Source organism: Pezoporus wallicus, unplaced genomic scaffold (genome assembly GCF_028554395.1).
Source record: "Pezoporus wallicus isolate ANWC-B61680 ecotype Strahan unplaced genomic scaffold, APGP_CSIRO_Pwel_v1 contig_3817, whole genome shotgun sequence".
Lineage (NCBI taxonomy): Eukaryota > Metazoa > Chordata > Aves > Psittaciformes > Psittacidae > Pezoporus > Pezoporus wallicus.
The window spans coordinates 250881-276001 of NW_026635157.1; the positions used below are offsets into that span (position 1 = coordinate 250881).

The 25121-nt window shown below is 43.6% G+C and overlaps 1 protein-coding gene across 1 annotated transcript; it reads right to left on the reverse strand.

Moving 5' to 3' along the window:
• Nucleotides 1–1546: 1546 nt before the first annotated feature.
• LRP11 (LDL receptor related protein 11) lies at nucleotides 1547–21807 on the reverse strand. Its single transcript, XM_057405647.1, has 8 exons — nucleotides 21208–21807; nucleotides 19622–19624; nucleotides 16108–16265; nucleotides 12878–13019; nucleotides 10495–10620; nucleotides 9563–9772; nucleotides 3229–3330; nucleotides 1547–2973 (listed from the first exon to the last, which is right to left on the reverse strand). The coding sequence occupies exons 1-8, from the start codon at nucleotides 21719–21721 to the stop codon at nucleotides 2819–2821; spliced, it is 1410 nt and encodes a 469-aa protein (XP_057261630.1). The 5' UTR covers nucleotides 21722–21807; the 3' UTR covers nucleotides 1547–2818.
• Nucleotides 21808–25121: the final 3314 nt, after the last annotated feature.

Below are 25121 nucleotides of genomic sequence, written 5' to 3' on the forward strand. Positions count from 1 at the left end.
TTGGTCACTATTAAAATAACACTGACAAAACAAACTGTAATGACCTCTCCTAATACACAGAGGAGCAGTATCCACAGGTAAGTGCTACCAGAGCAATCAGTATTCCCTGCTCATCTATCTAAAGCATGTTGGCAGTAAAAATAAGTGGGCTGAGCAGATTCCCTGATCTGTGGATAGGTACATGAGTGTTTAGGTCCACCTGAGCCTTTTTTTCTCCAGATCAAACAACCCCTGTTCCCTCAGCAGTTCCTTGTAAGACTTGTGCTTCAGGCCCTTCACCAACTTTGTTGCCCTTCTCTGGATGCACTCCAGCACCTCAGTGTCTTTCCTGTAATGAGCGGCCCAGAATTGAAAACCCACGTTATTAAGACCACTGTGTATGAACTGCAGGAGCCTGCCAAGCCCATCTGTTGTTATGCTACCTTTGTCTTGCTCTTCATGTAGCTGATGATGCCCAGGCTTTCTGGAAAGGTGCAAACTTCTTTTTCATTTCAGTCCAGCTGTGGTGTGTGCAGGTACATGAGAGGCCACGAGCCTCAGGTGGGTGGTCTGCACAGCAGCAACTGTCACCATCTCCTCTCCTGGAAAAAAGTCCCTGCGAAGACTGTGGCAACTATAACATAGTGACAGCTGGACTCCTGTGATACACTTGGCTGCTGCTCTGGCTCCAGCTCTGCTTGAACATATTTATCCTTGACTGTGTCATATGCAAAACCCACAAAGGTTGATTCCCCTTGCAGCAGCATAACAACACAGCCAACATGCTGTTGGGTAAAGTGACTAGAAAGCTGAGCAGCTTCTTGCAGCATGGCTGTACTGGCTGGCTTATGCTCCATGTAGTATCTCGCTGTGATCCTGCCCAGAACACAACCAAACCTTTTGTTCTCCTGCTGGCTGCAGGCTGGGGTTTTAGTAATAGGAGCACTACAGGGACAGTGAGAAAAGACTACTTTTCTTGCTGCTATCATAAGATGATGAAGGAGAATTAGATATTTAACCAAAACCTCAAATTTCAATGATGGGAAACAACATCCCAACCAGCTGAGCAGTGCGTGCTTCCTAGGAGGCTGTATTTAAAACGTAATCTTTTGGATCTTGTGCTATTTGCCATGCCTGCTGTAGGCTAGGATTGAAGAGAGGCCATGCTCTGCAAGTTAGAAACAGGCAGCATCAGCAGAAAGTCTCCTGCACCTAATGTAATGCTGAAGTACAACCAGACTTTGCCTAATGTGGCAGAAGGGCTCTGAGCAAGGAGCACAGCAACTGGATTCCCTGGGTGGTTAGCACACCAGCTCTGCCATTGCTGTCATTCAGCTCAAGTACTACTCAAGAGACAGGTCATGGAGGTAGATGCCCTGTTCTTCTCAGTATTCCTAAAACAGAACATCTCAATAACTCATACATATCTCTGCAACATCATACATGCTGCAGCTTCTTTTAAGGTTGTTTCACAGAAAGAAGAGATGTACTTCTGTCTGCTCTCACGCTATGGTCTTGTAGCACAAAATTTAGCTGGTAGCTGAAAATAAAGACAATGAAAGAAATATAAGAATAAAATAGGTTTATTAGAGCTATTTTACATGAAGTAATCAAGACTGAGCAACTTGAAGAACTATCTGTATACCATGGCAATATTCTCGCTGACTTGAAGGTACTGAAGTACAAAAGACGACATACAAAAAGATGCATGCCTCATTTGACTCTGGTTTTATTGGGACCCATGATGAATGTGGCATCCTTGGACAGTCAAACAAGACAGACAGCACGGTGTGTATATATAAATGTATATATAACATGTACTGTACACGTTTTACTGTTAACACATCTGAAGTTCACTCACGTATATCAATTACTTGCTCCTAATTCTATGAGAATTTTGCTGGGGTGAGGGTAGGTCACCGAAGCTTCCAAGCTTTGCAGGGAGTTATGGAATAACCAGGAGGAATCCTACACTCCGGTGTCACAGGTAAAAGCCGCTGCGTGCTGTTCTCCCATGTCATGAAGGGTGCCGAGCCAGGCGTGGAAGAGGCTGAGCAAGCCCTGAGCTCCAGGGAGAGACACGGCTCTGGGATTGCACATAACTGCTGTCGGGTACTGGTAAGTCCAAGCTCATCTGCCAATGACTTGTGTTTTTTCATTTTAGCATTTAGTAAGCATGGCTCTGTCAGCTGCACAGAGGTTTAAACTACTGATGAAAAAAAGATGCTTTGTTCCTTATATCCCAAATTTCATTACAAAAGCTGGTGCTTCGGTAGCGATTGCTTTTAATTAACAAACCAAGATGAATTCTTTAATGACAATACTCCCGGTGCATCAGGTGGAAGGTACACAAATCAGTCTCTGCTGGACAGTGAATAACACGTTGGTCTGGAGGGTCCCGGTCCCCAGGGTGGAGCACAGCGGCAGCAGCACTGGCAGAGCAGGGCAGCACAGGCTTCCTTCTGTGCCTTGGCCGGCATGGCTGGGGCTGCTGGGCTGGGGCTGTGCTGGTGCCCTGGCCCTGGGGCCTGCTCTGCCATGGCCAGGACCCTGACAAGGCAAGGGCACCCTTCATCCCCTTTGGGGAGTCCCCAGCTTGCAGTGTCTTCTACTCAAGAGCCAACTGGGGCTATTTCCAGGATCCTGAATGCTTCTGTTTCTCTGAGCATGGCCACCTACCCAGTTTCTTATTTATCACTGAAGGGGAATAAAATGTTCCTCATCTCACAGGCTTCTTCTATACTTGAAACTCAACTAAAAGATTTGGTCCTTTTTTATAGAGGCAGAGGTTCATGGACAGAGGAGAAAGGGGAGAGAACAACTGACCTAAATCCCATGTTTAGAGATACATCCCATTAATGAGGTAATCAGACTCTTCAGATGTAATGGGCCGAGCTTTTTTCAGCTTCTGTCTCACTAAACGCAGTCTGCAAGCAACCATAAGCAGCAGTAAAGCGGTGATGGCCAAGCCTAAGGCTAAGGGTAACACAGCACCTACAAGGATACAGTGAGAAATTGGTAGAGAAATTATGATTTTTTTTTTCCCTTTAAAAATACAGCCAATCTATCACTTAGCTGCTAATATTTGGAGCAACTCTTGCTGTGAAACTGAACTGTCTGATCTGGTATGTTAGGAACAGTTCAGAATATGGAGGTATGTTATTCAATTACCGACTATAGTATCTGCATCTCCAGCACCTGGCTGAAAAACTAACATAATTCAGTATGAATTCACATGGTCATTCTTACCTGTTTCTGGGACTGGACGATTACCTCCAAGCTGGTCTCTCTTTGGCACCATTACGCCATTCCCATTTTTATCATCTGTTCTTCTCCCTGAGGAACTGTTATCTGCACAAAGTCAAGCAGGATAAATGCATATTGCAGTTCAGTGACTCAGGAAGTCTTATCCACAGGACACTAGAATTGAATAATGTGAAAGTGCTTAAATTTTGGGGGACCTCCCCCCCCCCCCCATAGTTTAAGGACTTCTGACTCTGATTGCATAACTTGAATTTTGAAATAATGTGAAATTGAAGCTAAAATGTTAATTCAGCTTTGCATGGCAAACCGTGGGATCATTTAGGACCCGGGTAATTATAGACCAGTCAGCCTTACCTCCATCCCTGGAAAGGTGATGGAACAACTTATTCTTGACACCATCTCTAGGCATATCAAGGATGAGGGGGTCATTAAGAGCAGCCAACATGGCTTTACCAAGGGGAAGTCATGTTTGACCAACCTTATAGCCTTCTATGAGCAAGTAACTAGGTGGATGGATGATGGTACAGCGGTAGATGTGGTTTTTCTTGATTTCAGTAAGGCATTTGATACTGTCTCCCACAGCATCCTCATAGATAAGCTAAGGAAATGTGGGCTTGATGATCAGGTAGTGAGGTGGATCAAGAACTGGTTGGAAGGAAGAAGGCAGAGAGTTGTGGTCAATGGGGCAGAATCTAGCTGGAGGTCTGTGACTGGTGGAGTCCCTCAGGGGTCGGTGCTGGGACCAGTGCTGTTTAATATTTTCATCAATGACCTGGATGAGGGAACTGAATGTACCCTCAGCAAGTTTGCTGATGATACTAAACTGGGAGGAGTGGCTGACACACCAGAGGGCTGTGTTGCCATTCAGCGAGACCTGGACAGGCTGGAGAGTTGGGCGGAGAGGAACTTGATGAAATTCAACACGGGCAAGTGTAGGGTCTTGCATCTGGGGAAGAACAACCCCATGTACCAGTACAGGTTGGGGGCTGACCTGCTGGACAGTAGTGAAGGGGAAAGGGACCTGGCGGTCCTGGTGGATAGGAGGATGACCATGAACCAGCAATGTGCCCTTGTGGCCAAGAAGGCCAATGGCACCCTAGGGTGCATTAGAAAGGGTGTGGGTAGTAGGTCAAGAGAGGTTCTCCTCCCCCTCTACTCTGCCTTGGTGAGGCCGCATCTGGAATACTGTGTCCAGTTCTGGGCCCCACAGTTCAAGAAGGGCAGGGAATTGCTTGAAAGAGTCCAGGGCAGAGCTACAGAGATGATTAAGGGAATGGAACATCTCTCTTATGAGGAGAGGCTGAGGGAGCTGGGACTCTTTAGCTTGGAGGAGACTGAGGGGTGACCTCATCGATGTTTACAAATATGTAAAGGGTGAGTGTCAGGATGATGGAGCTAGGTTTTTTCAGTGATGTCCAGTGATAGGACAAGGGGCAATGGGTGTAAACTGGAGCATAGGAGGTTCCATGTGAACATCAGGAAAAATTTCTTTACTGTGAGAGTGACAGAGCCCTGGAACAGGTTGCCCAGGGGGGTTGTGGAGTCTCCTACGTTGGACAAGTTCCTGTGTGATGTACTCTAGGTTACCCTGCTCTTGCAGGAGGGTTGGACTAGATGATCTTTTGAGGTCCCTTCGAACCGTTAGGATTCTGTGATTCTGTGATCATTTTCCACTTTCCAAACTTCCATAATGGGGGATAGACCAATCTGAGCTAAAACATCACTGAAGAAGTCACATATAGTTGAAAATGAGGCCATTTCAAATTATGTTGACCTCTACCCTTGAAACTTGTAAAGCATAGGCTGGTTACACAAATCACCTTAATCGCCAAATCAACTTAAGTACTTGCAAGACATCAGAATACATGCAGTGAACATTTCAAAGAGGATGGCTTAGAGTCTCTTCAGCTTTGTGTAGTACGAAGATATTGCAGAGCATTGTAACTACACAGGAATAGATAAATCATACTTTGCTGCCAAGAAACATTCATGTTGGGAGTGCAGGCAGCTGCAGTTTTGCTTTGGAAAAATAGAGTAACTCAGCTGGGACTCCGTCCTCCTCCCCTCCCACTGAAGTCCTACACCTATGACTATGGGGTTGCTTTGTGCAAGACTGACAGCTTAATCCACCAACACCCTCACAAAAAGAACTACACCCATGTTTTTAAATGTAATGACTGTATTTGATTTTTATTAATAACATAAACATTGAAGGGCACTTTGTGCTGTGATGCATTTGCTGGCAGCCCTCGCAACTGAGGCAGTGCCAGTGGAAACACACTATGCTACAAGATCTGTAAACTATGAATGTGAAACGTTGTAATTGGGTTTACACCTACTGGTGGGTGTTAAAGAAGTGTTCGAGTGAATTAGCTCGATACCACTGGTATCTCCCACCCACCACCACCAGCTCCAAAGGGCTGCAGGGCACACCCCTGTCAAATGGCAGCAGCAAATACATGTGACTTACTTAAAGCTTAAATTGTTTCACTTATATTGGCACGAGGTTAGTGCAGATGTCCCCAGTGTAAGGCACAATGCAGCCTCCCAGGCTCTGCCTGCACTGCCCTGCCATTATGGCTAGGGGTGCACTAACTTCACGTGTTAGGAAACGCCGTTGTAACAAGCCACAGCCCCTGCTCTCATCTGGCTCTTCAAGTTGTTCTGCCATGTAAAGGGGACTTAAGGAAATGCTAAGTGTAAATTGTACTGGATTTAAGGTACCTCTATGGTATCAGAGCTGTGCAAAATAACCTGAATGTACTGAGACTGAAATCAGCAGCTGTTTTCTGCTCCTGTCTTCCCTAAATAAAGTTAAATGAATATTTGTCTTTATTATGAAAGTACCCAAAAGGCCTCGTCTCTTCTTATAGCTGCTCCACTCTGTAGGCCTCAGCTAGATCTGAATGCCTGTTTTATAAACTTGGTTCCTTGCTATTTGAGTAAAGGGAATATTTAAGTCAACTGCTTGTAAAGACATCTGGCAGACAAATCTGAATGTAGAGAGAAGCTTAGCAGGAAAATTGTGGAAGGGTTGAAGAGTAACAGAATCCTTTCAGTGAAGCTTAAAGGGTCTTGTTATGACTTGTGGCTGTTCTTAGAGGACTGGAGGGGCTATCAGAGTCAATAGGACTGAAGGGGCTATCAGAGTCAATACTGTGTGTGGGCTGGAATGTATCAAAGCTGTCAGAGACCACGGGAAGGAGAAACTACAGCTGGCAATTAAGAGTGACCATGAGAAGGAAGAACTACAGCTGGCAATTAAGAGTGACCTGTCCCTGACTGGTACTTGGAAGATGCTGGAACTGGCAAGGAACAAGGATGTCGGAACTGGAAAGAGGATGTCAATAAGAAAATCAGATAGAACTTTCACCTGATGTAACTGCAAGGCAAACACAGATGTGCTTGGCTAATTGCTTGGAAGCATATAAATATCATGTCATCTTTTCAATAAACGATCCAGCCTGCACTCTACTCCTGGGTCCGTGCCTCCATCCTCACAATACTACTCAACATCTTACCCGTTACCAAGTAGAAAACAAAGACAGATTTCCCCAAACAGGTTTAGGAGCCTGACATTAAACATGTTATGTGGGTTTCATTTTATTTTCGCTTTCTCTTCATTTTCTAGTCCATGCCTAGGAAACTGCAATTTATAGCCTTTTCCAGCTACCCTAAATCAGAGATCTAGGTTATTGCTACTGCTGTTGATGCCTCTGCAGCAAAGCCATGACGGTGACTTGGGCGCTCAGTCAAACGCTGTCCAGCCCTGAGTGGCACTGCACATCAGCTGGCATGGGCAGCTGGGGAGAGGCAGAGACCCTGTGCCAGGGGAATGCAAAGCTGTTACAGTGATTTATACGCTTGAGTTGGCTATGCTGGGGAGTGCAAATCTCACTTGTGAACTGAACCTGTCTGCATTGACCATGTTTGCTACACTGGCTGTTGCTGCTAAAAGCCAGCCCATTGCTCACTCCAATGTGCTTTGCTGCAACTGTTATTTTTGTTATATTAATTTACAAGTGAAGCAGTGCTGGAACATGCAGCAGGGCTTGAGAGCTTCTTTGGAGAAAGGTATCTGGATGCATGCAAGGTCAACTCTAGGCCAACAAGCAAGATTATCATCTTGGTCTAACAAAGACCTTTACAGTGTGACCTGGAGGCACAGGCTCTGCGTTGGCACCAGCAGCAGGTGCCACTGTCTCAGGAGACCACTCCAGAACAGGATTTTTGCCAGTGGAATTGCTGAACTTCTGAGGCTATTCACTGCTGCTTGCTTCTCCTCAAAAACTTATCTAGCAATTACTGCCCTCCTAAACACTTTTCCAGACAGGCTTCATGGCACTGTTCCAGTGTTTCCATGTCTCATTTTTGTAGCACCTAATTATTAGATTTGGTCTGTAACCTCCTTGAGATGGCAGTAATGGAGAGATCTGGGTGGGGTTTTAGGAAAAGGTTAGATGCCTGTCTCCTCAAATCCATAAAGACTGTGATGCTTGCCAGTGGAGCAGGACTTGAACCTCTTTGGACCTCTGGGAATCATTCACACACAGCCTGTGATTCCTGTGGAGCTTAAGTGTCTGCATCAGATTTTGGCAGCTGGGCTTTGGACCCTGCTACCTAGCACCCCTTCATGTCCCACCACATGCACCTCCTTTGGAACTGGTCTGTAGGTAACTTAAAAACTTACTGAGCTGTTTGCTGCTTTTCTGGTTAAAAGTACTGGGCTCTTGGGTCCTTCTATTCTACAAGGAAATCCTTAAGTATCATTTAACTGAAACTAAATTCCAGATAAGCCTTGTCAAAAGAGCAACATTAAACCCCCAAGGATTAAACCCCAGACATGGTCAGCTGAAAATCCTCTGTCTAAAACAGAAAAAGGTTAGAGCAGCTGCTGGCAGTTCACTGATCACTGCTGCCCCATTACATTCATTTTAGTTTTATAATTTTTTTTCTTTTACTGTCTACTGCTGTGCACAAGCCTTGAGAGCAAGACTGGTGCAAGTAAGTCACTACGATGGGTAAACACAGAAAAGGACTGTGCAGAAGTGCCATGCTTTTGCGTGCATTTCCAGTTATAACTTCTGATTATAGGTTGCAAAAGTTGGTGACCTCAGTTCTGGTTTTACTTCTGGATTCACAAGCCCAGTGGCTTTTGAGACCTGCTTAGCAGTTGACTTTCCATTGGAGCTTGCAATGCCCTTTGGCAATTTCATATTTAGTTTGGGTGGCCCTGTATTAGGTGTCACATGGGACTATGTGAGCAAGAAGCAGAATTTTAAGTCATTCCAATAAGGAGCACAGAGGTCATCTACACTGCCAGAAGAGGGGGCAACATTTGGGAGAGAATTTCACTATCAGTTCCTACATATTCACTGAGGCAGCCCAATCCTTTAAGAATGTTGTTTTCATTCCTTTTGGGGTCTCCACAGATGCAGTACAAGCATCTGAAGAAACATCACATTGCCAACCAGGGCAGTGCTCTTTACATGAGTCAGGAGCAGAGGGCACTGAGCACTGCTCTGTTGTAACAAGAAAATAAAGCTGTTTATAAACAGCTGTGTCCTGGGGAGCAAGAATCAGTGTAAATCATGAAGAAATAAAAGTGAGAGGTCTCATAATCATATTATGCTCTTTGCACACGGTTTTATTCAGCTGTCATTTCTGCTCATTTTAATTCACCAGCAGAAATTTTGAAAGACACACCAATTTCACTGCAGCTTCTGGAGCTTTAGCAAGGCAAGGGCTGGTGACTGCCTTACTAAATCATTACACACTGACTCACAACAGAATATGGAGGAGAAACACTACAGAGAGTACTGCGGACTTGGAGTTGCTTTTTACCAAAGACTTGTCTATAGAGATGAAAGATTTCTTCTGCCCTGGAGACATACTTCAGGAAAAAGTGCCCATAATAGTCAAGGTCTGACTTCAGAAGAAGAAAGAAAAATATTAGTCTTCGGTTAGCACCAGGAGAAAAGCAGTTACTCTCACCCTGCAGATTTAAAGAGCTTTATACATCAGCTTACACAGCTGAGCCTGTGGCAGAATCTGTGTTTAGCTCACTGCATGTTTTGTTCCTTAGACTATTCTTTTCCTAGCATTCCTACATTTCAGCTTTCCTTTCACACCGGGTAAGAACCATGACAATTATAAAGCAATACCTACTTTTATTACAAGCTGCTTCTGTATTTGTGACATTTGCAAATTTTTACTCTTAGCCAGGCACCAAAAGACAATTAAAATAAACTCAAGGTGCAAGATGTTTTCTTTCTTTAAAGAGAACGATTTACTGAAACTGATTCGTTTCAACTCTTACCTGGCACAAATCCACTGATTTGTTTCTTTGGTCCCTGAGAAAGCGATTGGTTTGTCATGTCTGCATCCACTGAGAGAAGAGGTTGATTTCTGGCAGTGGCTTTCAGGGTGATTTCTGCAGAGTTTTCATCTGCGGTTTCTGGCAGTCCTACAGTCCTTTGCTGGGTAGTGCCAAGAGCTGCATGTGTCACTGTCTTTCGACCTGGGCTGACTACGTGAACAGAAACAAAAATCATACTTTTTGTACAGAGTTGAAGGGGATGGTAGTGTTCTGATGGAGACTTTCTGATACGGGCCTTGAGGCAGGATAAACAACCTCCTCAGGTTCAGATACATGATGAAGTGTGACTTGTAGATACACAGCAAGTTACCAATCGCCTGCTGACAGCTATTACACAAAAGTATATCCATGAACTCTACAGTGAAATCCAGGCACTGAAATAACAATGGAATAGTGGTTATCCATTGAAGTAATTCACCCCTAATGATTTCTGTTCACTTAGCTGAGCAGAGGCACGTATTGAGGATGACTCATGAAACACTGGTTCCCCTACATGCTCACATTCCAGTGTTTCAGATTCTAGCAAGGTACATAACTGAGACACCCTTTCAGATCAAGACCAGGCTCTTTGTTTCTAAAATCATTACGCAAGTAAAGGACTGATTTTTTTAAACGATGAGAACACAAAATCTGCCATTTGGGGACCTTTAACAGTTTTTGTATGCCTTGAAGAAAAGGGAGTTAATTTCTGAGCATCTGCTGTATCCACACATTAAACCATCCCATGTGCTACTTCCGACAAAAGGCTCTGTGGTGGGAGCAAGCTGACTGCTCCCTCTCTCAGGGATACAAGCCACAGAAAGGGCACCACTGCCCTTTGGTCATTCAGGCTGTAGTTACTTTCACAATCTTCTGTGGCCTGGCACACTTACGGTTCTGGCAGAAAGTTTCATCTGATCCATCAGGACACTGTCTCACGCCATCGCAAGCAAATGTGATGTCAATGCAGCATCCATCATCACAGATAAACTGGTAACGAGAGCAAACCCCGACACAGGCTGTTGAGAAACAATTACCAAATTACCAAAACAGAAATAATAGAATAGTAGAATCATAGACTGGTCTGGGCTGAAAGAACCTTAAGATCATCTAGTTCCAACTTCCCGCGCCATGGGAAGGGATACCTCCCACTAGACCAGGTTGCTCAAGGTGCTGTCCAACCTGGCCTTGAACACTGGCAGGGATGGAGCACTAATCCAAGCAGTAAATACTGAGTCAAAGAGTAAAATCTGCAGCACCAAGGAAAAAGCAAAACCATGCTATGTCAAGAAGGACAATGAAGAAGGTAGAAAGCTAAAGAAAGGCGAGGCTCAGCTATATGATGCTATACTGACATAGAAGCTAATACAGCTAATAGCTGGCACCCTCATCACTACTCTGGCAATCTCTTTACTATAGGAATACTCAACCTGGAGGCTGTTGCACCTTAGACCCCGTGCAGCACCCCTACAGCACCTTAAACCCTGCTGGACTGAGCTAAAAGGAGATCTGCCCAGGCTTAAAAGACACAGGACAGTCCTGAAAATAGATGAATGAAATCTCTATGGCTGTAACTGCATCTCTCCAACATATAATTCCTACTATACACCCATTCTGTATTTCTGACAATATGTTATTTTACATGCACACATAGGGACTACATGGGATCTTGTATGGTATGTTTTCTGCAGCCTAATTAAAATACTAAAAGAATGCTCATCCTTTATTTACATCAGCAATCCACTGGCTTCAATCCAGCACATGCCAGAACAGGACAAAGCACAAGGCCTCACAAGGGATCTTCATCAGAAAGAACTGATTGCTGCCTGCTTTAATATTTACATTCCACTGGAAATGGAGAAGGTCCCTGGACAGTTCAATCTGCATACTAATACCTTTCCTGAAACCCATTCTGACCTTGTAATCATCAAGTGTTTACATTCGTGCCTTTGTCTTTCCAACAGCAGTGTAGTTCATTGCTTTGTGGAGTATTATCAAATTCAGTGTTTGGTTAATGTAATAGCAAATTGATTTGCATAAAGAAGTCACAGCTTTTGGTTGTTAACCTGCTATGTACCAACATGTGCAACGCCAAAGGAAGAATGGCAGGAACACAGGCACCTGTTCAAAACTCCTAAATTCACGCTTAGAAAATGCGTCTCCTGATCTTTGGCACTAATAATCACACAATTCTTGCATGCATTAAGGCACTGGGCATTGGTTTAATTCCAGCAGTAGCATCTGAATTGCAAACGTACTCAGGGAACGAGAAGAAAAACTGCAGCCCATTCTCTATGCGTTCCATGCAAAAGACACCACAGACAACCACAGCAAGCAGCCAATAAATAAACCAAAAAACCTCTCTGGCTGCTTTAGCTGAATTAAACATTAATGAATACCACTCAATCATCCATTACTGGAATAAAGGCATTATTAAGCATACTTGTAGCTGTTTTTTTGTAATATAAATTTATTGCCATAGGGACTACTCTCTCACATAGAGATATTGCACTGGTGGAGAGCAAAGTTCTCACTGGCTAAGCTGAACATACTGATGATGCTGTATAACTTTTACTTTATGCCAAAGCGGCAGATCTGTATTACCAACTTGCTAATTACAACAGAATTAGAAATCATTACAGAATTGGCAGCCACTGAAATCTTTTACTTTCTACCTTTTACGCTTGTTACACGATTCTTGAGCTCAGAGTTTAAAACTGATGGGTCAATTCCAGCTTCAGTTTCCTCAGTAACAAGGCTTTGGTAACAGTCATTGCACAGAAAAGCTTAAATATGTGAAAACAAGAAACCATCTCATCTTTTAGACTACAGATGCAAATCGATATTCTTATGAGTCTGTGCCTCACACATACTATTAACTGATTTTAACTGGGTCTTCCCTATAACACAAGCCCTGTCATGGTGCACGCACCATCTGACTATATAATGAACTGTTACGATGTGCCTGATACATATGTCAGTATTTCATTTTTCCAACCCTGCATGCTTATTAGCAATACAAGGATGAACATTTAAATGCTTGAAAGTATTATTGCTCTAACAAACAAGCGATGCTTCCTTGCCCCTAACTCTGAAACAGCAATTCAAAGGTGAAAGAGATGTCCTCATGTAATGAATAAGGGCAAAATAAAACACTAGAAATGGATTTCTAGTTATTAAAACACTAGAACTATGATTTCTGCCCCCATCAAGACCCTTGCTCTGAATACCACACCGCGGGTGTCACACAGGCAATGGCTCCCGTCATTTTCTCACCTACTGCAGAATGAACCATGGGCAGAACGGTCACAGAGATGTTGTCAGAGCTCCGCTGACCTGCGGTGTCTGTCACAGTTAGCTGGAAAATATATGCTCCTTCCTGAATGTGAGACAGTTTCAGTGTTCCTGGTTGTGGTACCTGATGAAAGAGAACAGCAAAAAAACCCCACACTGGTATAGAGGATCCATCCGTAAATTTGTAGGACTAGGGAGCTCATTTCTGTATAATGCTTTTCATACAGATTCAATACCTCTCTTAAGTGTAGCCAGCCCACTCAAGCATGCGTATCAACATGTGATGTTTTGATTTTTTTTTTTGCATCCAGGTGTAAAAATAAACATGCCTAAGATTTATGTAACTTTCCTTTGTACACTCAGTTCCCTGAGCACTGGATGATAAATGGAAACACAGATTTAGCTTGAATTGTCAGTAACTGGGAATGCAATTTGAGAAGGTATGCAGTAAAATACTATTTTGTTCTCTGTCAAATTAATCTGTAGACAGTATACATGTATCCAAAGAAGTTACTTTTGCTATATATTGATTTATGATAAGGTGATTGATAGCACTGCTTTATGAATAAGACTGCCCACCTTTGTCCAGTATGACATTTGATGTAGTCACTTACAACTTTTACAAATTGCTGAACTGAATTTTTCCATGCCGAGCACTGGATGTCCATGCTTTGCTCGGAACCAGAAATAAGTTCACCTATAGTGAGTGACCTAAACATTAGGTTTCAGGAAGTCATGTGATACAAATACAGAAACAACTTACACTGGATTAGATCTTGAATAACTTAATAAAATAACTTTTACAATGATAATTTAGAACAGATACCAAACTGGCATTACCAGTATAACAGTCATTTAGAAGTAAGTTTGTATAAGATGAGTGCAAATGTTGAACCTTTTTTAACCTTGTGACAATTACCAGTCACAAATAACTCCAGCTGTCTGTGAATTCAGTAACACATACAGTAACTACAGAAAACACTCAAGTTTATTGGACATATAGTGTTTTTTTACGAAGGAAGCACACAGGGCTATATATCCATCTAATATTAAAATGAAAATTCAATAAAGAACTTTGGATTGCTTATTTAAAGTTGTTTTTCATACCTAAAATGGAACAGTTTTCAATAAATATGGTAATAGTCCTAAACACAGCTTTACATGAGGGTGCATTGATAAATGCATTTTTCTCTTCTGGTAAGTGAATTTCCTAACTGAAATTGCTTTCATTTTCTATTTATGTGAATGCACTCAGTTATGTGATCATGCTGTTGATAACCTCCTGATGGAGTACATGACCCCTTAGAATTTTATTCTTTAGTGTTTTACAGAGATACATATGCTCTAAAAAGCACCTGCTGCTCTTTACCATGACTGCTGGGAGAGCAAATATAGTATTTAAAACTCATGAGTCATGGAGTCCAGCTCTCTTCTCAGTGCAGAGCCAGAGAAATGCCATTATGAATGGCATTCATGACTTATGAATACGCTGCCACTCCTCCAGGCATGCTCTGTGCTTTCCTTTTTATCTCTGCCCTGCCCTGAAGAATGCCCAGCGGTACCTGCGTTCTTACAAACTCTGACTCAAACTAGACAGTAAATTTCCATATAATCAGCACTAAACAACAAACACCCCATAACTGCCCCTAAGTGTCACAGAGCTGCACAGCTACAGCATATGGGTAGCAATCTCAGAAGCAAATTATCTAAGAAGCAATAATCAGTCACAATAGAAAAACAATTTCCACTGGCTTCCTTCTACAATGTGGTTAAGATCTCTTTATAGCAGTCCTTCCCCCTCCTCTACCTTCTATTTATTCTTTGGTATGTAAGTGCAACACAATGCCTGCCTTTTATCTTATTTAAACATAGTACCATTCTTCTTTGTAGCTATGGATTCGTGTATTGTTTGCTCAGAATAAATGACATGAAATCCAGTAACATCAGCATAGCAACTAAAGCACTAAAGACGGAAAATGAAGGCTGTATGAAGAAAAAAATAAAATCACACCTATAATATCTCACAACTATACTTAAAAGACTTTGTTCAAGTCTTTTCTATGTATTATTCTGTTCACACTCCTTATCAAAGCCTTTTGAACTTTTACTTTCAAGACAATAAAATAATAAATGAAGCTGAAGAAACTCACAGTGGTCTCTGACATGACAGTTTCAAATTGCAGCGCAGCTTCAAGCCACTCAGAACTGGCTGACCGCAGTCACCCTTTCAAAGATGTGGAACTTGCAGTAGAATACACAACTTTCAAAAGCATGCAGCACTGGCTTAACTAATGCTTTTGAAAAGCTCTTCCTAACCACCGGCAGCACCTCAGCAACAGTAAAGTCTGTGGTCCACACCTACTCCCCTTTACATGTCCCTCTCTAGGTGAAGTTCCCAGTGTGCCCTGAATACTGTGGGTTGTGAACAGACTGTGAGTAAACTCTATGGGTTTGAGACATTTTTTCCTTCCTTTTCTACTGCTCCTAAAACATTCACAAAGAAAGGTGGGATGGAGAATCCCTCTCCTGATGGTTAATTTTAAGTTAATATTTTAATTAATTAATTAATTAATTTTAATAATTAAGCCAAATTGAAGCAGAAATTGTATGGATGTAATAAAATAGTATAACAAGGTTTACATCACACTTTTTTTGCAGTTTCTCCGTAAGCACTGACAAAAGACTGTTGGTGAAAATTCATTGTTACTTTTAGTAACTGAATTACTGAGATGTCTCTAAACTGGATCACAGAAGCTGAAAACCAAGTCCAGTGAGCACAAACAATGGTGAAAGCAGAGCTGAAATGCAGTAATTAACATCTGCTTGTTAGCTGCTGGCTGTCTCATGCCATCCTATGTACAGATGAACTGTATAAACCTCTAGAAATACTCACTGGAACAAACCCCCCAGGATCATGGTACAGTCCCCATCACTGCAGGTTTTTAAGATGTGCTTGAACAGGTAAAATAATCCCATCTAGGCCCCTTGTCCCACAAAAGCTTGGACCAGATAATCTTCTGAGGTCCCTTCCAACCTGGGTTCCTCTATACTTCTATGAAATATACTTCTATGAAAGCTCAAGCTTTACATTCATCCCAATGTTGGTGCCTGGTCGCCATATCCATTTCAGTAATATTTTTAGTTCTACATTTAAAACAGTATGAACATATCAATCTGCAAGTAACTGGCCATGGGTGAGATTGCACGTGTACCTTCATTTCAACTGATGAGTCACCTTGCAGCAGGGTCCACTCATACTGCACAATTCCATGGTCATCTGAACTTTCTCGCCCATCCAGAAGCACCCAGTCGACAGGCAACTGCAGCACAATATCTTGTCCTGCCTTGCACCGTGGAGGCTCATCATATTCTTTTAGAATAAAAAAAAAAGAAGCTCTGTTATTTATCAGGGTAAGTCAAGTGACTTTATATAAAATGTACATGTGTGTTTCACTAACACAACACACAGCACGGTTAGCATCAGTGTAGTTTTTAATCTGAAAATGAAAATGGATTTAAATATGAATTACATACATATTCAGATGGCAGTTACTGCACACCTTTTACATCACCCTGCATAACTTCATAGGCTTTTAGCTACCTTTTTATAATACACGTTTACAGGAGTGAAAGACATATTTAACAAAAGCTGACTGGCAAAGCAGTGTACATACTGATTACAAAACATCAGAAATGACTGCTGATTTTAAGTGCTGAATTTAAGACATTCAAAGTTTGATTTTCATACTATTTAGGATTTGTAGCATCTTGCTATATTCAAAGTACAATACTTATTGATTAAAATTGTGAGTACTAAGTACTTTTGCCAATCAGACTACAAGTTTTCAGATCAGGCTAACAAACCTCATGATATATTAAGTGATATGGCATGTGAGAAGTGGTTTAAGATATCTGCTCTGCAACCATCAGGCAATGCAGGGAAGAGAGAGAGATAAAATCCATTCTACAAGTCAGCATTTGACAAATTTAGCCACAAGACTGTATCTTTCTGCAGCTACCTACTCAGGTGTCATTCCTTCTCTGGGCATGGGATGTTCCTGGCCTGCTGAAGTGTGAGAATGCATTCTGCTCTTTTACCTCTCAAAGGATATTCTGTAAAGGATGTTGATGTTAAGCTCAGAAAAAAATCTATTGAACATGAGGCTGTAACTTCACTCAGTGTGGGCAGAGCTGCACCAGGAAAGTAAAGGTGTTTCCACATCAGCACAGGGATTCCCCCTTGCACATGCTCCTCTCCAGTATTAAGAACTTGCTTGAAGGAACAGAGCAGTGGGGCAATATTTTGTCAGAGACTGAACAGCAAACCTTCTATTTCTTGTTTTTGTCAGTAGAAGGAAAGGCGTAGAAAACTTCAAGGCAAATGCCTTAAGTTAGTAAAACGTACAAATAACTGAAAACAGGGGCTAATAATAGAAAGTATGAAACAGTTCTTGTTCATTCAGCTGGCACAGGAAGCTTTGCCTAATTTGTATGCGCTCAGCTCTCAAAACCAACTTCATTTAAAAAGCAAAGTTTAGGTGCAAAAAACCCCGAAACTCATTGTTAATAAACACCAACCTTATGGTGCCAGGGCAACTTTTGTTTGGTACATATGAGTTACACACGGTCTTCACATTATTTACTTCACCAATCACTGTCAAAAAGAGACCGACCTGGATCTGAAACAGCACAGCCCATTCTTCTTCCACTTTTACCTTGGAAGGAGTTTCATGTCCCCTGTCTGGTTTAAATGACTCGGTCAATGCCCACCAGGGGAAGAGACAATCCCACTTCTCCTAAGCCCTAAGCAGTGAAAATATTCTCTTCCCAAACTAACTTTATACTCCACAGTCTGAGTTGCAATGGCAATGTCACCTCATATTTTGGGCAGGTCACAGAAACTTATGCCTGCTCTTTGCTATGGATGAGAAAAAACTGGCCTGAGAGAGAAAAAACTGGCATGGGAGGAGAGAGTCTATTGAGCTGAAGACACTTCTTCCATAGCAAAGTTTCAGGCAATGGAATACATTACCCTCAGTGAGCGAAACACCTCCAAATCTGCTGCTAAGAAGTCAGCATAAAAAAGCAAGGAGGCATACTCCAGAGCCACGTACAATCACTGCTCACAGGAATAAAGGACTACGAGCCACAGGATAGCAGAAAAATCAAGCTCAGAAAGCACCTTTTAACTTCTGTTTTGAACTTTTGTTTAGGTTGAATGTAAATAAGCAATATGGAACTGATTTACCAGATCAAGACTTAGATGCTGGAGCTGTCCGCTTTCTAGAAAAGGAGTTGCAACTTTATGAACAACACTTTTTTCTTTGGGGGGAATGCCAATGGCTTAACTTACTCTGCTTTCTCCATCATGATGCAGGCTTTGCCTGCCAGTAACGAAGCTGCCAGCTAGTTTTCCGAATGAAGGCTTTGTTATAAAGGTTATTTCACTGCTGATTCCTAAATGTCTTTGATACTAGCTCACCTTACTGTTGAACTCTCCCATTGCTCACCACTACTGAGGAGCACAGAAGGCAGACATTTCTGGTGAGGCACTCAAGTCCTCTTTCTTTCTATGTCAAAAATTTAAAAATATGCCTAACAAAGGCAAACCCCATTTCCTCTTCCTTCACTATAGGCATATGGGGTTTCACTGTTAACACAGCACAAACTGCCTGGAATTGCAAAGTAAATCCACAGCCAAACCATCACAAACTGGGTGAGAAGCACTTAGATTTACAGTGAAATGGTCAGTCTCACAAATTGATCCCATCACTGCCTGCTCTGGAAGTATACAGATATACACTTGATCTGACAAATACAGATCTGTTATTAATTAAATATGCAATCATTTTTCATTTACTGGAGATCCTTAACATAAATGAAACCACAACACCCTAGAGATCACTGTATACTAATGCTCAGAAGTGTTTCAGAATTATGAGGACACCACATTTATGGATTGGTTTGGCATTATCAAAAAGAAAACAGCAGCAGGCTCAACACCACAGTACTCTGACAAAAAAACAAACAAAATGAAACAAAACCCAGGTAAAATGTGATCCTCTTGTAAAAGAAAATCCTGAAATTAAAAGGTCTTTCCTAAATTTCCTAAATTCAATCATGGGGCGACATAAGGGAGGTGTGCCTTCATCGTCCTGTGATGATGCACGGTTGTCCAGATTAATTTTTCAATGTAATTCAAGAATACAGCAGTAACATAACATCAGACAGCAAAATAATTCAATCTTAATTCTATCTCTCCTGGCTTATGTCACAGCTGACAGATGTTTGCATAACAGTTCATTCTCCTTTGTGGCTTTGCTTTGTCTCCAGTATAATTGCATTAAGAAGTCATAATTCCGTTTCCAATACCACCATCACCCACAAGGCAGACTCTTAAATAAACTCAACAGGATACAGAACAATTTGCAGATTAGGAACTGAAATTGTCTTGTGAGCCCAGTGCTGAAAGTTACAAAAGCTGCCAAAAAGGCAAGGCATTAAAGAATTCCTGAATTTAAAAACTCAAGAAATTCAAGATTTCTAATAGGTCAAGTAACATTTGAACAATAATATTATCTATATTTTGTGACACTACACTCTACATTAGGGCCAGGTTTTAATGGAATTAAGGTAGCTCAAAATGATGGACATTTGAAGGTACTCTGAAAGGTTTTCAAAGAAGCCTAATTCTCTGTGACTTTGATTTAAAATCTAGCCTTAAACCTTCTGTCTTACAAGTTCATACAGGGTTATAAAACACTTACCCAAAACTTGATATATAAATAATGTTGTGGAACTAATACTTTGCCTGTTGAAAATGTCAAAATCATATCTTGGGGTTTTCTGATACCTTAAGCTTGCCTCATCTTCACTGCTCAAGGTCCTCCCTATAGCTGTCTAGTTCATCTGTCAATGAACTTTCCAAAAAGTATGTAGGCTTTGTAACTTCTTGTAGAAAGAGAACTCCTGCTCTCTCTTATTTCCAAGAGATCCCCATTGGCATTCTCATAAAATACGCAAAGGCCAGCGGACCTCAGACCTGAGGTCTCTCCTGCCAAGGGAACAGCAACAGCAGGCGCCACAGTGTCCATTCACGCCACCATTAGGTTTTCTTCATGCAGTGAGTAATTTCCTTCAGTAAGAGTACATTTAGGGAAGTACCATCCACAGAAGATAATGAAATTAAGACAAACTGAATTAAGGTGCAACTGTTTAACAACAGGAGCTTCGAGAGTGAGAGTAAGTTCTTTGGAGTGGATGCTAGGAATCAGACTCCATATTCAGAAACTCAGACTTATTTTTCTTTACAGCTGCCTGCTCTGGATTACATTGCTCTCAAATACACCTCAGTGTTGAACAAACTGCTGCTTTGGATGTTGCCCAGATTCCAGATGCGGTTATACAGTCTCCATGCTGCCTCCGGACTACTGGTGCAATATCAGAATCATAGAATCACAGAATAGTTAGGGTTGGAAAGGACCTTAAGATCATCTGCTTTCAATCCCCCTGCCATGGGCAGGGACACCTCACACTAGACAAGACAGTTGCCAAAGGCTCTGTTCAGCCTGGCTTTGAACACTGCTACGGATGGAGCATTCACAACTTCTTGGGCAACCTGTTCCAGTGCCTCACCACCCTCACAGTAAAGAACTTCTTCCTTACATCTAACCTAAATCTCCCCTGTTTAAGTATAGATATATATACTTATATACAGCTACATCCTTGTCTTCTTCAGTCTAACTCCCAAGTTCTTAAGCAGGAAAAAATCTGAATTAAGCGAATGAGTAACCGCTTAGCTGACAACATTTGGACAGCACCCCCGGGAAGGCGGCCCTGTGCTTGCTCTCAAGCTATGCGCCAGGTGCGGCGTAATCGGCCCCAGCACTTCGCGCTTTCCAGGGTGCCCAACACCCTCAGGACCCCGCAGCCGCCAACACCCGGTCGGAGGTGCGGGGCCCGTGAACATTCTGGTCCCACCAGCCGGCTCCCAGCCGCAGGCCCACCGGCACCACGACGGCTCTAAGAGTCAGCGGTAGCAGGGCCGGCTTCTTCCCAACTCGCACTCCAGGAACATCTGGGACGCCTCAGGGAGGGGTCCCGCCGGCGCTCCCCGTCCTCTCCTCCCGCGAGAGGTTTTCCCTCCTCTCCCACTACGTGGGGGCACCAAATGGCGGCGGAGAGCGGGCCCTGCCGCCGGTCCTGCCCTCCCCGCGTGCAGAGGGCTGCCGGCCGCCATTTCCCCCCCCGCCGTGAGGCCGCCGCTTCTCGGGCCCTGCGCGGCCACCCCCCGGTGCGAAGCCATCCCTTACCCGGCAGCGGGGCGAGGCCGGCGGGGCGGCGGCTGTAGGTGCTGTAGCCGCGGTGCGGGGCGAAGCGGCAGACAGGGCGACCTCGGTGCGTGCAGTTGAAGAGGTAGCAGCCCAGGTCCGCCGCTGTCCCCCGCGGCCGGGGGGGCTCCTGCACCACCGCCAGAGTGCAGCGCGGCTCGGCGCAGCAGGCGTCCAGGCACTGCCGCCATGCCGTCGCGCCGGCGGGGGCCCGCAGGAAGGTGGCGCCGGCCGCGATGGAGTCCTTGGTGCGGATGATAGAGTCGGGCCTGGCGGAAAAGCTGCTACTGCCTCCGCACACCTCCCCGCCGCCTGCTGCCGTCGCCGCTGGTGGTCCCGGCTCCTCCTGCTGCAGCTGCCGGCGAAACTCCTCCAGTAGCGACTCCACGCCCGAGATCTGCGAGCGCAGGTCGGCCAGAGGCGCCGCGCACCACCCGCCTGGCAGCACGGCCCGCCCGGCCAGCGCCGCCAGCAGCACCAGCACCAGCGCCGCCATGGCCCCAGGCGGCGGCGGCGCGCAGGAGAGAGCGGGAGCGGCGGGAGATGCTCCCCCCGCCGGCACCCGCGAGCGCGGCGCGGGGAGGCGCCTACCCCGCCCGGCTGCGGAGCGGCGGCGCTCAGTACCCGCCGCCCTGAACAGCTCCGCCGGGCGGGGCCGCCGTGGCCCCGCTCCGGAGACGGGTCCCGCCCCCTCTTTTCTCCCTCAGGCCTCCCCGCCAGTGGCGGAGGGCGTCGGCTTGGGCCTGGGTCTGGGCGCGTCCGAGCCGGCTTTGAAAAGCGTTTTCTTCTAAAATAATGCCCCAAACGCGTGAGCGAAACCTGGCTTGCAAGAGCCACCAGGCATGAATATTTGGGAGGGACCTGGTGTGTCAGGGGGCTCCTCCTGGTGTCACTGAATGGTGGTCGCTGAAACTGCTGGTGCTTGGGTGAGTGTAGGGCAATAAACAAAGGAACAAATTGTGGAGGGCTTCCTCCCAGGTGTGGCATTTCTGGTCAGAAACTAGGAAAAAGCCCCCAGTAGTCAAAGCTAACAAACAAAGGTGTGAGTTCTTCAGGTTTAGGAAAAAAATCTCAGACAGGATGCTGGGAGAGAACTTGGGAGCTTTTGAAGTAAAGGCTGAACAAGTTTTGGAGAAATGCTTCCAGGTAAAACTTACCTGTTTTCATAGAAACAGCTCGGTTGGGAAAGACCCATAAGATCATCACCACTACCCCAGGACTGCCAAGACCACCACTAGACCGTGTCACCAAGGGCCTCATCTACATAGAGTCTGAATGGTGATTCCACCACTTCCCCGGGCAGCCTGTTCCAATGCCTGAGCACCCTTTTGGTGAAGAAATATTTCCTGATATCCAGCCTCCCCTGATGCAGCTTGAGGCCATTACCTCTTGTCCTTTCACTTATTACTTGAGAGAAGAGACCAGCCACCTCCTGGCTCCATCCTCGTTTCAGGTAGTTGTAGCGAGTGATAAAGTCCCCCCTGAGCCTTCTCTTCTCCAGACTAAACAACCCCAGTTCCCTCAGACTTTCCTCATGAGATTTGTGCTCCAGACCCTTCACCAGCTTCGTTGCCCTATGTCCTTCACAGCTTTTGTTTTAATTTGGTCATGAAATGAAGGCTGTTTCTGTGACACAGGTTAATAACAATGTGACCTCCCTGAACATCAGCAACCCCAAAACCAGATGCCTCATTATTTTTTCATCAGGTGGATGGAGCCTCAAAGAGCAGGGATGGCACATTGAGAACTATTTACTAGCATTGAGAAACAGACATGGCACTAAACTGTATGGAGGTGGCAATAGGCTTTGCACTGTGTACAAAGGGGTATAGCAAGAGGTGAAGGGGCATCTCTATGTTTCTGTATTATCTGTTTCATTCTTGCAAGCATCTTTAAGCATAGACTCCTCTCGAATCACTGGAAAAGTCTTTACAGCTGCATCAAAAAATGATTATTTGGGCAGGTTATTTTGAACAGCTGGAGGGAAAGAAGTGTATTAGGAATGGCTTTCAAACACTTTTTTTACTCCTTCATATTTTTGGCTTACTTCAGGATGTGCTCCCAGTGTAACTCAGAATTGCCTCCAAAACATATCTTTAATATTCTACCACTGTGGTCCCTTAGGTGTTGCCCAGAAAAATTCACATGCAGCTCATAGTTTGGCTTATGATTTTTCCTCCTCCTTCCCCCCCCCCAAATCACAGGACTCTAGTTCAGTGATTCTTTGAAGCAGGCTGGCCTGTCACCAGTGCAGTTAAAGATTGCATTTCTCCAGCTATGTGCTCTATGGGTTCTCTAGATTTCTAAAACTGTATTTTTAAGGCTTTCAATTTCCTACCAATTTCAGTTGAAACTGGTCAATGCATTGAAGGTTATAGGAAGATGGAACAGCTAGACAGTGAGATGATATAATCCTCATTTGCTTTGAAAATCAGGCTACAATGCCATGATTTTATTTTTTAGGAAAATTTTGGGGAGATGATCAGTCTGTTCGTAACAGAAGTAACTGACTGTAAAGCACTCACTTGATAGCAGTGATACTGGTTTGGTACCACTCTGCTCTCTTGTGCCACTTGAATGCGAACCATAAATAAATACTTAGAGATTTATGGTCTAAGTGTTAATACACTAATGTCTAAGCTAAATAAGCTTAGGTCTGAGCCAAATAAAACACTTAGAGAACATGAGATATGTGTTCATAAATATGCTCACACAGCTGTTGTGCAGGCTGAAGTAGGAAGAGGGAGCAAATGCACCAGGTCATCACTTCCTCAGAGTCACCAAAGATCTGGAACTCCTGTGTTTGAGCAGAGAGTTTCTTTCTGTCACCTTATAATGAGGAATCCGTGTTTGAAGGTGTCCCCAAGGAGAGCAGACTCTTCTTCGAGCACGTGAGCATTTAAGAGGTAAAGAAGGGTATGGCTTAAGGGAGGTAACTGTACCCTAAACTGCTGGTTTGCTTCAGTGGCACTTTTGCCTGTTTGATGATTAATAGATGTCAGAGCATTTTCCTGAGTTGGGATAAAGATGACGTGCTTAAATTTGTGCTTGGAAGTGTTGAGGCCACCTGCAGATTAGCTTCTTGAGCAAGAATGTGTAAGTACAGCAGATTTTTTCTTATTGATGCTGGAGCAGAACTTGTTTTGTTGCCTAATTTTCTTGGCTCAGAATGTTACCGTGTTATCATCTCGTGTTACTTTGGCCTTTTGAGAAGAATGCATTTGTAGTCATGCTGAGCTTTACTCAGAAGGTGGCAGCAGCTTATTACTTAAATAAATTAGATTGCTGCTAGATGTTAATGTCTGCATAAGTGCAAGTACTTGTACTTAATTTCACATTTCTTTACTGGTTCATTGTTGTGAGTGCCTTAGATTTCCTTTAGCTTCTGGAGTTGCGAATCAAAATTTATAGTTATGCTTAAGATATTTTATTTTTGCCTGTCATCAAAGTGAAGTTTTGGGAGGTTTGATTTTCAAGTAGAGGGCATTAGAGATTCATAAATGTATTTGTTAGGTTTTAATCCTTTTTCCCTTTTCAGATGATACACATGTACCACATCTTATTGTCCAAAACTTCATAAGACATGGGACAGTTACAGAGACTGCTAGCTTTCTTTACTAAGAGTGGGAATTAGACAACACATATGTTCTTTCCATCTAAACAATACCTGGCAGAGGAATACAGGGATTCAGAATTCATGAATATTCATGTTTCCAACCATCTGTTGATCAGTTTCTATGCAAATTCAAAATTCACAAATCACTGAAACTATGAGAGTAAGACATGAGTGCAACTGCTTTTCTCTTCCTTTAGATGTATTTTTTCCAAGCTAGGAGAAAAAAAATGGATTAAAGAAAAACAAGAGGACAGAAAGGTAATGGAGTAGGACTAGGATG

Coding starts and splice junctions, on each gene's coding strand:
- LRP11 (XM_057405647.1), bottom strand. CDS start 21,721: ATGGCGGCGCTGGTGCTGGTGCTGCTGGCGGCGCTGGCCGGGCGGGCC. Junction 10,621..12,877: donor CATGGTTCATTCTGCAGTAG/GTGAGAAAATGA, acceptor GTTTCTCAACAG/CCTGTGTCGGGGTTTGCTCT. Junction 3,331..9,562: donor AATCAGTGGATTTGTGCCAG/GTAAGAGTTGAA, acceptor GACTTTGTGCAG/ATAACAGTTCCTCAGGGAGA.